The 12,761-nt window shown below is 36.6% G+C and overlaps 1 protein-coding gene across 1 annotated transcript; it reads left to right on the top strand.

Moving 5' to 3' along the window:
• The first annotated feature begins 6,443 nt into the window (after positions 1 to 6,443).
• On the top strand, positions 6,444 to 12,166 carry LOC134376627 (olfactory receptor 5A1-like). Its single transcript, XM_063095114.1, has 2 exons — positions 6,444 to 6,515; positions 11,144 to 12,166. The coding sequence occupies exons 1-2, from the start codon at positions 6,444 to 6,446 to the stop codon at positions 12,164 to 12,166; spliced, it is 1,095 nt and encodes a 364-aa protein (XP_062951184.1).
• Positions 12,167 to 12,761: the final 595 nt, after the last annotated feature.

The raw sequence follows: 12,761 nt of genomic DNA, 5'->3' as shown, positions 1-12,761 counted from the left end.
CTGTGGTTTGTCATATGTAGCCTTTCTTATGTCAAGATACTTTTCTTATATAACTAATTTGTTGAGAGTTTTTATTATAAGGGATGTTGAATTTTATCAAAACTTTTTCTGTGTCTACCAAGTTTTTTCTTTCATTATGTTGAGTTGTTGTATAAGGCTTATTGATTTGCATATGTTGAAAATTTCGTGCATCTCTGAGATAAATCCCACTTGATCATGATATTTAATATTTTGATATGCTGTTGGATTTGGTTTCCTAGCCTTTTACTGACGATATTTACATCTATTTCATCAGGGATGCTGTCCTGTAGTTTACCGTTGTTGTTGTGTCCTTGTCTATTTTTGATATCAGGGTAATCGGGGTAATGTTCAGGATCATTTTGTTTCATTTTTGTACATTTGTGTAGTTTTGAAAGTTCCTCATATTATGGATTTCTAGTTTTGTTCACTTGTGGTCAGTAAAAATACTTGACATGATTTCATGGTTGTTGAACTTGTTGAGACTAGTATTGTGGCCTAGCCTATGGTCAGTCCTGGAGAATGTTCCATGTGATGATGAGAAGATTGTGTTTTCTGAAGCTGTTAGATGAAATTTTCTGTAAACATCTGTTAGATCCATCTGGTCTATGATGTCAGTTAAATCTGATCTTTTGTTGTTGACTTTCTATATAGATGATGGGTTCAATGCTGAGAGTGGAGTGTTTCCTTTTAGATCAGATAAAGCTTCCTTTATATATCTGTGTGGTCCAATGTCAGGTGGATATACATTTGTTATATCCTATAGTTGTATTGCTCCTTTTATCATTATATAATGTCCCTCATCTTCTCTTTGTACAGATTTTGATTTAGGTGTGTAAGTATAGCTGATCATCTCACTTTTTTTCCATTGCTGTGGGACATCATTTTCTATGCCTTTACTTTCAGTGTATGTAGGTTTTCATAGTTTAGCTGTGTTTTTTGTAGGCAGCATATGGCTGGGTCATGTTTTGTAATACATGCAGCCAGTTTGTGTCATTTAACAGGGGTATTTAATCCATTCTCAGTGAAGGTTATTATTAATATGTGAGGTTTTACTCCAGTCATTTTGTTTATTGTTTTCTGATTATTTGTGTGTCCTTTGTCCCTTTCTAATTCTCTTTTTGTTTATCCTTACAGTTTGGTGGCTTTCTGTAATGATAAGTTTTGATTTTTATCTTTTCAGTTTTGTGTATAATTTTCCCAATAGGTTTTATATTTTAGATTTTTTTATTATGATGGTTATCATTCTTACTGCTCTATGTGTAGGACTCTTCTAAACATTTCTAGTATGGCTGGACTTCCCTTTGCTGGGCCAAAGCTTCTTCTTTTTTTTCTTCTTTTGTTGCTTGTGCTTTTGGTGTTTCTTTCATAAAGTCTTTGCCCAGTCTTATATCCTGAAGTGTTTCCTCTACATTTTCTTCTAGGAGTATCATAGTTACAGGTCTTGTATTTAAGTCTTTAAAGCATTCTAGTTAATTTTGGTACATGTCAAGATGTACAGGTCTAATTTCATTCTTCTACACATCTATTTGCTGAAGAGTTTGTCCTTTCCCCAATGTATGTTCTTGGTGCCTTTCTTGAAGATGAGTTGGCTGTAAGTAAATGGGTTGATTTCTTGGTTCTCTGTTGTATTCCATTGGTCCATATTTCTGTTTATATGCCAGCAACATGCTGTTTTGGTTACTATAGCATTGTAGCATACTTTAAAGTCAGGAAGTTCAATGCCTCTGGCTTTATTTTATTTGTTTATTTTTTGCTCAGTATTCCTTTGGCTATTTGGGGTCTATTTTTGTTCCAATGAATTTTAGATTTTTTTGCATTCAATATGTAGATCACTTTGAGTAGTATGGACATTTTCACAACATTAATTCTTCCAACCCATGAAAAAGTAATGTCTTTCCATCTCTGGGTGTCCTCTTTAATTGCTATCAGCATTAAAATAATTAAATTAGAAGAATCTTTTATTTCTTTTTTAGTTTTCATTGTAGCAATCTTTCACCTCCTTTGTTAAATTGGTTCCTAGGTACCTTATTCTTTAAGTACCTATTAAAAATGGGCTTGCATTCCTGATTTCATTTTCTGCTTGTTTGTTGTTTGTATATGAAAATGCTACTAATTTTTGCATATCGATTTTGCATCTTGCAACTTTAATGGATTTGTTTATCAGTTCTAGGAGTTTTTTTGGTAGAGTGTGTAGGGTTTTGCATATATAGGATCATGTCATCTGAAAACAGGGACAATTTGACTATGTCTTTTCCTATTTGGATACCTTTTGTTTCTTTCTTTTGCCTGATAGCCTTGGAAAATACTTCCAGTACTATGTTGAAAGGAGTGGTGAGAATAGGCATTCTTGACATATTCCTGTGATTAAAGGAAAACTTTTCTGCTTTTCCCCATTCAGGATGATGTTGGTGGCGGGTTTGTCATGCATGGCTTATACTGTGTTGAAATACCTTCCTTGCATACCTAATTTGTTGAGAGACTTTATTATGAAAGGATGCTGAATTATGTCAAATGCTTTTTCTGTGTCTATTGAGATGTCCTTGATTTTGTTGATGTGGTGTATCACATTTATTGATTTGCATGTGTCCAACCATCTCTGCATCTCTGATCTTTCTGATGTGCTGTTGTACTCTGTTTTCTAATATTTTATTGAGGATTTTTGCATCATATTCACTAAGGATATTGGCTTATAGCTTTTTATTATGTCTTTGTCTAATTTTGGTATCAGGGTGATGCTCACCTCATAGAATGATTTTGGGAGAGTGGCCTTTGTTTCAAGTTTTTGGAATAGTTTGAATATTATTGGTGTTAATTCCTCCTTAAAGGTTTAGTACAATGCATCAGTGAAGCCGTCTGGTCCTGTTTTCACTTCACTGGGAGACTGATGATTACTGCTTTAAACTTGCCGCTCATTAGTAGTCTGTTCAGGTTTTCTATTTCTTTGAGTTCAGACTTGGTAGTTTGTATGTGTCCAGAAATTTATCTATTTCCTCCAGATTTTCCAATTTGTTGGTGGATAGTTATTCATAATAATCTCTAATGGTTCTCTGTATTTCTATTGTATCAGATGTACTGTGTACATTTCCATTTCCGATTTTTAGTTATTTGGGTCTTCTTTCTTTTTTTTTTGTAGTTAGTTAGATAGACCACAGGACCTGGGCTTAATTCCTGCTAGTGTCTTGGGCTGTGAATGGATGTCTATTTTGTTTTTCTTCTCAGAAAACAATTTTTTATTTTGTTCATTTTTTGCATCATTCTTTTGATCTCTATTTTATTTAGTTCTGCTTCAATATTAAATCTATCTTTCCATCTACTAGTTTGGAGATTGGATTGTTCTTGTTTTTCCACTTCCTTTAAGTATAATATTAGGTTGTTTATTTGAAGGCTTTCTACTCTATTGATGTAAGAGCTTACTGCCTTAAATTTCCCTGTTACTATTGATTTTTCTTGTATTTTCATTTTTTATATTTCATTTTTTTGTTTTTTGCTTGCATTTTCATTTGTTTCAAGATTTTTTTTTTACTTCCTGCTTTATTTCCTCTTTGACCCATTTGTCATTCAGGAATATGTTTTTTAATTTACATGAATTTGTACATTTTCCAAAGTTTTGTTTGTTAATTTCTAATTTTATTCCAGTGTGGTCTGAAATGCTGGAAATGTGAGATATTTTCAGTGTCATTGTACTCATGATATTGGTTTAAAGGGTCTTCTCAGGAAGTAAGTGAGGAGAAGCCTTGATTCTCTACAGATCTCCTCTACTATAGATTCAAGAGCACTTAATGACGTGAGCTGAAGAGTACTGAGCATAACTTCAACAGTAAAAAAAATAAATAGAAAAAATAATAAATGCCACCCAAACATAAAAATGCATTTCAAACACTGCAGAAGCAAAACAAAATATAACAGTTATAAAAGTAAAGATATTTCAGTGATTTTAGGCAAGGAAGGCCTGCATCAAACTTCCAATCTACAGAGCTGTTAGATAACAAATTTATTCTTGTGGTAATTTCCTTAAGATTTTCTTTACACGTAGTGTCCACTATTTCTCTAGGAGAAAATCCAAGCTTTGTAGGACCACAGGACATGGGCTTCATCCCTGTTAGTGTCTTGGGCTGCAAAATTAGAATTGTTTCTCATCCTGTTCAATCTGGAGAAAGAAGGTATTGAGGTAAAGTTGAGGGAGGTGGAACGGTTCCTTCTTTTTGTTTGTTTTGGTGAGATTGAATAATTTTAACTTTTTCAAAGTTTCCTACACACTTTGCCCAGTTTTTCCTTTTTTCCTTTGTGCCTCTGCCCTGCTTTATATATCATCAGTCTCTCCTTCTGTCTCTCCTGCTCTTTTATTCCTTTAAACCAAGCAGCTGGAGCCATGAGAGAGGATAAGAGATCTGTTTATGTTTTTTCCACCCTAGTCCAAATCCCTGCAAAGACTTTCTCAACATGATTCGTTCATGGAATCCCATCTAAAAGTAATAAAATAAAATAAAATCCAGAATAAGAAAGTAGAGAATTGAGAGCCCATCTGCTGCAGAATGTCTGATGCAGAGTTGCCAAGAGTTTGCTACTTCCTGGTGTTTTTCCCAGACAGAGGTCTCTGAGGATTATTTCCATGCCAAGGTTACATAATTTATTTTATAGATAACAAGGTTGAAACAACCTCTTTATCAGCCCCATGATTCTCCCAAGGTGAAAAGAGGTTTCCTTGATATCAAAATGTCTCCAAATATTAACAACCTCAAAGAGATCTTGGAGCCTAGTTAAGGGACCAATTAATGGAGTTGGTCTCCTCTCTATCACCCAGGAGGGAGGTTATTTACAGCTTGCATGGTTTTAATTGTCCCTTCTTTGCTGTGGATTGTGCTCTCAAGTCCTCTCTTAGATGTGATGGAGAAGGCTTATAAGCATTTAAATCCCTCTTCTTCCACATCTGGATGATTTTTGAAGGGGATCAGTGAGTCAAATATTGCAAACAGTAGACTGTGTTCTCCTCTAAGAATACTGATAGAGTGAAATTCTCTCAGAAGCCTGAACTGAAATATCCATTGGTCATTTCTGAGCCCCTGGATACACCACAAATTAAGAGGAGTTGGATCACAGGAAAGGAAATCTTTCTCAGAACTTTTAGGTGAGTCACTGAGAGATTTTGCTGAAAGGTAATTCAAGGGCCTCGGATCCAGGCACATTATCATAGATTCACAAATAGCTCAGCACCATCAACTGGAAGTGTAAGTTTATTGTGGGGTGCTGTTCCATGGCAGCTTATTTATTTATTTATTATTTTTAAATACAGAAAGCTCATTGAAGTCACTTGGCAAAAGCACTAACAGATGATTTATCCTTCCTATACTATTTAAACGGAATGAGTTAACAATAACACCAATTGTACATACACAGAAGGATATTGAACTGCAATAACTCAAAAACTCTACCCAAAGATGTAATAAAAACTAATAAACAATTGAAGACATGGAGTCCCAAACACTGCTGAATATGGTCACAGGATGGGTCATGGAATGATTCACTGCACCTCACAACTCAGCAACATGGATGGGGTGGGGGCGTGGACCTTGAGGGGCTGGGTGACATGTTAACTGTGGTGCATAAAAATGAATCTTGCAATAGGGAGGATTGAGCACAGAAGGTACAAATCTTCGGCCCCCACCTCCCTGCACTTGGGGTCTTTATCTGTACTAGTATTTCATGGTGTAGTCTGCATTTCTGCCACACCTACCCTGTAAGGACTTGTAAGAGCTGGTAGGGTTCTGTAATTCTGGTCAAACCTGGGGGGAGTTCTAGTTGGACTGTGACAAGCAGCCTTGGTATAAGGAGCCACTCCAGAAAGTCCACATTAGTCCCCCTGTGTCCCTGGGTTGTAGGATGACCTGCCTGAGCCATAGCTGTTTCTGCTGCTTTGGCCTCATCTATTATAGTTGAATTTGGTCTCTTAGTTGCAGTCTGAGCTGCCACCACTGCCTGGGAACTGTAGGAGCTGGAGTAGGAGGAGTAGTTGCCTTGTCCGTGTGCCTTTCTGCTTCCATGGCAGCTTTTTTAGCTTGAAAAACAAATCTGTAAAAGGATGGTGTAAATACACAGGCTGAGTCAATACCCTTCAGCATAAAGTGGCAAAGGTGGGGGCTGGAAAACCTTTGACGCATTTGATCAAAGTTTAAAATGAGACAACATAGACCCAGAAGAAGGATTGTGGGTTACTTCTGAGAGGTCTACATTACCTGATTTGATTCATTTAAAAAGTTAAATTTGGGCAGTCTAAAGAATACTCTGTGGAGGGTATTATTCCTGACTTGAGTGGATGCAACACAACTTCAATGAACATGATTCTATATGAAGATTCTATATGAAGTGAGAGGCCATTAGTAAAGAATAAACGTAATACTTGGTCTTCTGAGGCTATTTCATCTACAATGTTTCTGATAGACAAAACTCTTCGGATTCTGTTTGCTGGCCTGCACCATGGTGAACTTTTTCAAAGTCAGGTGAGTAAATTTTAGGAAGGGCTGCAGATGAAATATCTTAAAGGAAAAGAGCATGTCGAAGGGGCCACTTTTTCATGTTGTCTTTCCTTTTTCTTCTTTTTTCATTTGCTAAACAAGATCAAATGGAGGTAAGCATGGGGTGAAGGAATAAATTATACCAAGAATTGTGTGAGGAAAAGCTGAAGAAAGAGACCCAAGATAAAATTTATCCCAATATAAACTTTATCCAAACAGAATAAGAAAGCTTAGGAGTCCTTGATAAATAAAAGGCAACCAAAAATAAGGTTTAATTGGAAGTGGTAACATATGGAATGGTTGAGAAAAACAACGTGGCAATTAAAAGGTGCCTATTAGATTCTCACCAGTATCACTGGATTAATGTAGTTCTTTTTGTATGGCAGGCTGTGCTGTGATAATTTTATCTCTTAGGCATCTGTAGGAACAAGCTTTGCAATGGTTAACATATAAACGCTGAGATTCCCCTATCTCTAGTTAAACTAGCGCATTTTGTAAAACATTTTAATACCTCATCATTTTGTCTTCCTGGAAGAAGATGAATTCTCCTTCAATTTGTCTCACTTCCCCGGCAAGCAATCAGCATTGCTTTTTCTGTTCATTTCCTGAAAGAGCATCTATGTGAAGAAATATGGTTATTGTGTTATTGAACTTATGTTCAATTATGTTGTTCTTGCCATGTTCATTTGTACAATATCGATCTCTGCCCTTCTAGAGACCTTTTTAAGAAATTGTGGCAAACAATGTGCGGGAGCCTTCTCTGGTCTCTAACTCCCTGCCTATATCTAGCTGGTGATCACCCACAAGATTTTGTCTCTGTCTTTCTCATGCCACACATCATTTCTTGCTGTCTTATGTCTCCATGGTCACATTTCTCATTTCACTGTGCTATTGGCTCCTTATGAGATCCTTTGCCTCATGCAAACCAAGTATAGTGCTTTGCACTCTATAGTGGTTAGAAGTAAGATTAATGCAGCAATTAATACATTTTAGTGAGACAGTGGAAAGTAGTATTTTAAGATGTGGTTCTGCAGTGTTATGTCAGTGATAGGATGTAGTGAGTAGACTGTAATAGATTTAGTGATAAGTTAGAAGATACATGTATAAAAGATGTTTCTAAGAGACTTACTTAAATACCATGTTGACCACAGACTTTTGAAAAATAATGGATGTTTTCTCCATACTCTAAAGAATGTACAGCAGTGTTTAAAGACACATAAAAATGTCATTAAGACTGCTACTTGCATGCAAAAAAAAAAAAAAAAAAAAAAAAGATGTGGGTCTGGACTTAGAGTATCTGGGTTTGATTCTCAGTTCTGTCCTTCATGGATTGTGTTAGACTATTTTTCACTCTGATCATGGAAGGGAAAATAATAAGCGTACATAACTCATATGGCTCTGAACCAAATTAAAATGATGAAATATACAATAATTCAGAATAGCACCTGGAATAGAGTATGCACTCAATAAATGTTAGCTGTCTAATAACATGCCTTGCTTTTCAGGCAAATTTAACGATATTAGGAGCAAAAAATATAAGCAAATCAAAGAGCTTGGGATTTTTAGAAAAACTGGCCAGTGATAAGCGGGAGGAATCGAGTCTGTATAATAAGTATCACTGGCAGACACGTTTCTGGAAATATAGTAGATTATACATTACCAGAAAGCACTGAGAAAGCTAGGTAAAATCTAAAACACATGTTTTAATGGCTCAGACAGTGAGAAAGCAAATAAGTTAATGAAAGTACAAAGATGACAAGAAAGCACAAAACTCAAAAGGTAGTGAACTGGCGCCAGCATTTATCCAGAAGGAATCAACTCAAACCTGATGGCCTAAGGCCTGGGGTTTAATAGACATGTGTTTAGGGGTAGGTGAAAAAAGAGCGTGTGTGATTGGGTAAGAGAAACCCCCCCCACCACCACTGAAACAGGGACTCCCAGATGGTGACACTCTTGGAAAAACAGGAAAAAACCTACCTCACAAAATGAATCAGAAATATACACAACTCTCGCAGCCTTAGATGGGAGACAGAGAAAAAGAAATGTTTCCAGATAATTCTTAACCTCAAACCTCTACTTATTTAGACATGTAGCCTAAATCTTATTTCTATGGTTACCCTGAAAAACTCCAAATCATAATTTTTGTTTAAAGGGATTCTGGGTTGGTATTGCCCTCCTGGTACCTGGCAGAAGTAATATAACTCATTTCTGGAGGAACACATTTTAAACTCAGCTTTCAATGCTCCCTGCAGATAAAACAAAGGAACATGAAATTATGATCAAAATTCACTAATCCCTCAGGTAAATAGTGCACCTTGACCTATAGTCAGCAATAACATTACACTGTAGAATCAAACTTGAAAAACGAGGTATTTAATTATTAAATGATAATTTAAATAGGTATGTTTAATGTTTAAATAAAGGATGCTATTGAAAGTGTGATGAGAGAACAAGAGACTTTCAAAATTGGCTATTTGGGAAAATAACAAAATGGAACCTCTAGAAAAGAAAACAAAACATTATTATTGAAATTTGAAACCCAATGGATGGGTTAAATGGCAAATTCACACAACTTACGGTAGAATGAGATTGTTAGAGGAGAGATCTATAAAAATAAAACAGATCACAATAGAGAAATACAGGTAATAGATGTTTTATTGATGTGAAGGGTAGAGCAAAAAGATCCAGCAGACACCTAATCTGGATTCAAGACATAAAATAGAAACCTACAGGCAATTTTCAGAATCCTAATACCTTGTTTGGTAAACAGCACATCAGGCCTAAGTTTACCGTAGTGAATGAGTGGAAATAATGGTAAGTTGTGCATATCTTCATGATTACAAGGATAAATCAGTATGTATTTTCACTGCTCAATAAATCCCTTTGTTGTCATGGCTGTTGGTGATGATGATGATGAAAAAATTAATAAATAAAATTTCCTGCTCTCTTTTCACAAGGTTCTCTCTCTATTCCGTCTCACCGTGGACAGAATCATCCCCTCATTCTGGGATAGTAAGTGAATTTCCTGTCTGCTATCGTTTTGCTCTTCCGTGTCTATAGCAAACACCTTCACTTCGTTCTTTGATTAATCACCACATTCCTTCAGAATTTTTCTCAAAAAAGTGCACCAGGAAGCAATGACTGATCTGATTTTGGAAAAAGAACATTATGTCTTTTCTGAATATAGTGTAATCTTTTATGGGGACTTTCTCTTTTTATTCATTTTTGTAACTAGGAGACTGGGAAATGGTTGGGGAGACGAAAGACATTTTGGACAGCTAATATTTGTAAGTCATAGACATGGTTTATTCCATTAGTATCACAGGATTTCTCAAGGGCAATATTCAAGACTTAGACTCCTACCTTTAAACAAAACTCCCAGGCAATATTTGACAGCTGTTTTCCACATCTCAGGGCTTCTGATGATTTTCATTATAACTTGACTCGATCTGAATAAAAACGTGTTTGGGTTAGGGGATATTCAAATGACTACCTACAAAGAATGACAACTATGGTATCTTAAAGAGAACATTTGGTCGCTGATACAAAAATATTCTTTTGGCCTGAAGACTTAGTGCTTTGCTTTATCTAGAATTGTTTCATCGTGAAAAAGAAAAGAACTTCCTGAAAGAAAGAAAAGAACACGGCTTCAGTGTGCTAATACCCATGTAATTGCATAAGTACTTTAACTTTTACATGAGATCAAGTCACTTGCCCTTCTAGGAGAAAAGTCTTTATCTTGGGCACCAAGGATAGATTGACAGTAATTGAGAATCCAAAAGACTGTATGAAAGGTGGTACATTGTTGCAGTTTTCTGGGTAGAGGATTCAGAGTTTGCCAAGCTTTTTAAAAGTATCATTGACCTAAAGAAGATTAAGAATCACTGTCCTAGAAATACCTCATATATATCTCTGATGTGAGAGAAGAAAAATATGCACCTGCGAGGAAGAAAGATAATGGTTCTTTCAACCATCGATTTTATTTACTTCTCAGGAACTTTCCCAGAGTCATTAAGTTGTTTAAATCACATCCATTTCCAATCTGATTCTTGCTGTATGACTTTTCCCATCCTCCTGCTACATTATTCTTTCATCTCTCTGGGCTTTAAAAGCAGAAAGGCAGTTACAGAATTATCAGGACTTCTCTTGCAGAGATTTCATAGGTCACCTACTCCAGCAACCTCATTTTACACAGGAGGCCCAGAATAACTCTGGGTGTCCACAAGCATTGAGTGAATAGCAGATCCATGCCTCAACAGAATGATCTTGTTGCACCATATAGATAAATGACAATATGTTTCTCAGGTGGCCTGTCTCCAAAGCATCACATATTTGCAAAACCTGGCATGGGAAAATATAAAATTAAGAAGTTTTAGTTGGTATCATACTATTGATAATTTGCCATCTTTTATCTCCATAGAAGGAGTGATAATATTTATTGAAGAGAATTTCTTAGTTAGAGTTGATGAATGTACATGGACAGTACAAATTAACTCAACACTGATGATTCAAGGTTGTATATTTTGCCAGCTGTCTGACTGCAAAAATTAAGTGTATTTCTTTTTCTTTTTGGGGAATAAAACCACTTCCTTCTCTCCCTCTTTTCTCAGCAGGTGGCACCAAACAGATCTATGGAAGGGGATGGAAACCACACCTCTGTGGACATGTTTATTCTCCTGGGACTTTCAGATGAAAAAGAGCTGCAGCTCATCCTCTTTCCAGTCTTCCTGGGCATCTACATTGTAACCCTGATGTGGAACCTGGGTCTTATCATTCTCATCAGGATCAACTCTAACCTTCAAACACCCATGTACCTTTTTCTCAGCTCCCTGTCATTTATAGACATCTGCTACTCTTCTTCCATCAGCCCAAGGATGCTCTCAGACTTCTTAAGAGATGAGAAAACAATTTCCTTCTTTGCCTGTGCCACTCAGTATTTTGCTGCAGACTGGATGGGTCTGGCTGAGTGCTGCCTCTTGGCCACCATGGCCTATGACCGGTATGTCGCCATCGGTAGCCCTCTGCAGTACTCAGCCATCATGGTCCCTGGCCGCTGTTGGAAGTTAATTGCTGTGGCCTATGGGAGTGGTTTTCTTAGCAGTTTAGTTCAAACAGTCCCTTGCTTTCATCTCTCCTACTGTGGGCCAAATATCATTCAACATTTCGTTTGTGACATACCTCAGATTGTTTCTTTGTCTTGCTCCAATCCCTTCATCTGCCAAATGATTGTGTTTCTGGTAGCTATTTTTGTGGGGCTGGGCTCTTTGCTTGTTATACTCTTATCCTATGGTTTCATCGCAGCTTCCATCCTGACAATATCCTCAGTTAAAGGCAGTGCTAAGGCCTTCAATACCTGTGCCTCCCACCTGGCTGCTGTGACGCTCTCCTATGGCACAGCCCTCTCTGTGTACGTGCATCCTGGCTCTAGCCAATCCATGAAGCACAAGGTGTTGTCTGTTTTCTATGTTATCTTTGTCCCCATGTTAAACCCTCTGATCTACAGTCTGAGGAACAAGGACATCAAAGAGGCTCTGAAGAGGCTGATAAAGAGGTGGCACATTTACCTCAGTAAGAATAACATTTGTACAGCTTTTATTATCACTATGAGGAAGATAGATGTAAGAATATATAAGTGACCTCTTGTATATCACAAGAATCACGAGGTAGAGAAAAGTGAGAGTCTGGCTTCCTTGATTCTTGGTGCCATTGCATTTAGCTGCTCCCACCAAGTGATTTGTCTCAGGCAGTGCCACCAACATAAAATACCATTCAGAAAAACAGTTTTTGTGATTAGAACTCAAGTAGATTAAACCCTAAATGTGATTATATTTTTGAAAACAGAGATGTTGGCGGATACTACATGTAGAGAAATGACAAGAACCAAAGATGCCACACAACCTGTTCTCTTCTTCACTAATTTTTTAATTTATTTTTCACTATTAAGCAGTTATTTGTATTCTAAGAAAAATAAAACCAAAGAGTGCAAAAATTGAATATATAATCATTAAAATAATTTTTGAATGGGCACATAATTCATTATACAAGTTTATGGAGTATAGAGTTGACTATCAGTATTAGTCTACCGTATGTGATTATTGAACCAATATTATTAGCATGTTAATCAATACAAATCATAATTATTTTTTGTGTTCCCTGCCCAATTACTCCCTAACCCCCCTACTCCTCCCACTTTCCCACCTCTAGTGACTATTATTCTATTCTCTCCTTTTG

This window comes from Cynocephalus volans, chromosome 4 (assembly GCF_027409185.1).
Source record: "Cynocephalus volans isolate mCynVol1 chromosome 4, mCynVol1.pri, whole genome shotgun sequence".
Lineage (NCBI taxonomy): Eukaryota > Metazoa > Chordata > Mammalia > Dermoptera > Cynocephalidae > Cynocephalus > Cynocephalus volans.
The sequence above is the reverse complement of the archived record's forward strand: the minus strand, read 5'-3'. Positions and strand labels throughout refer to the sequence as shown.

Coding starts and splice junctions, on each gene's coding strand:
- LOC134376627 (XM_063095114.1), top strand. CDS start 6,444: ATGTTTCTGATAGACAAAACTCTTCGGATTCTGTTTGCTGGCCTGCAC. Junction 6,516..11,143: donor GTGAACTTTTTCAAAGTCAG/GTGAGTAAATTT, acceptor TTTTCTCAGCAG/GTGGCACCAAACAGATCTAT.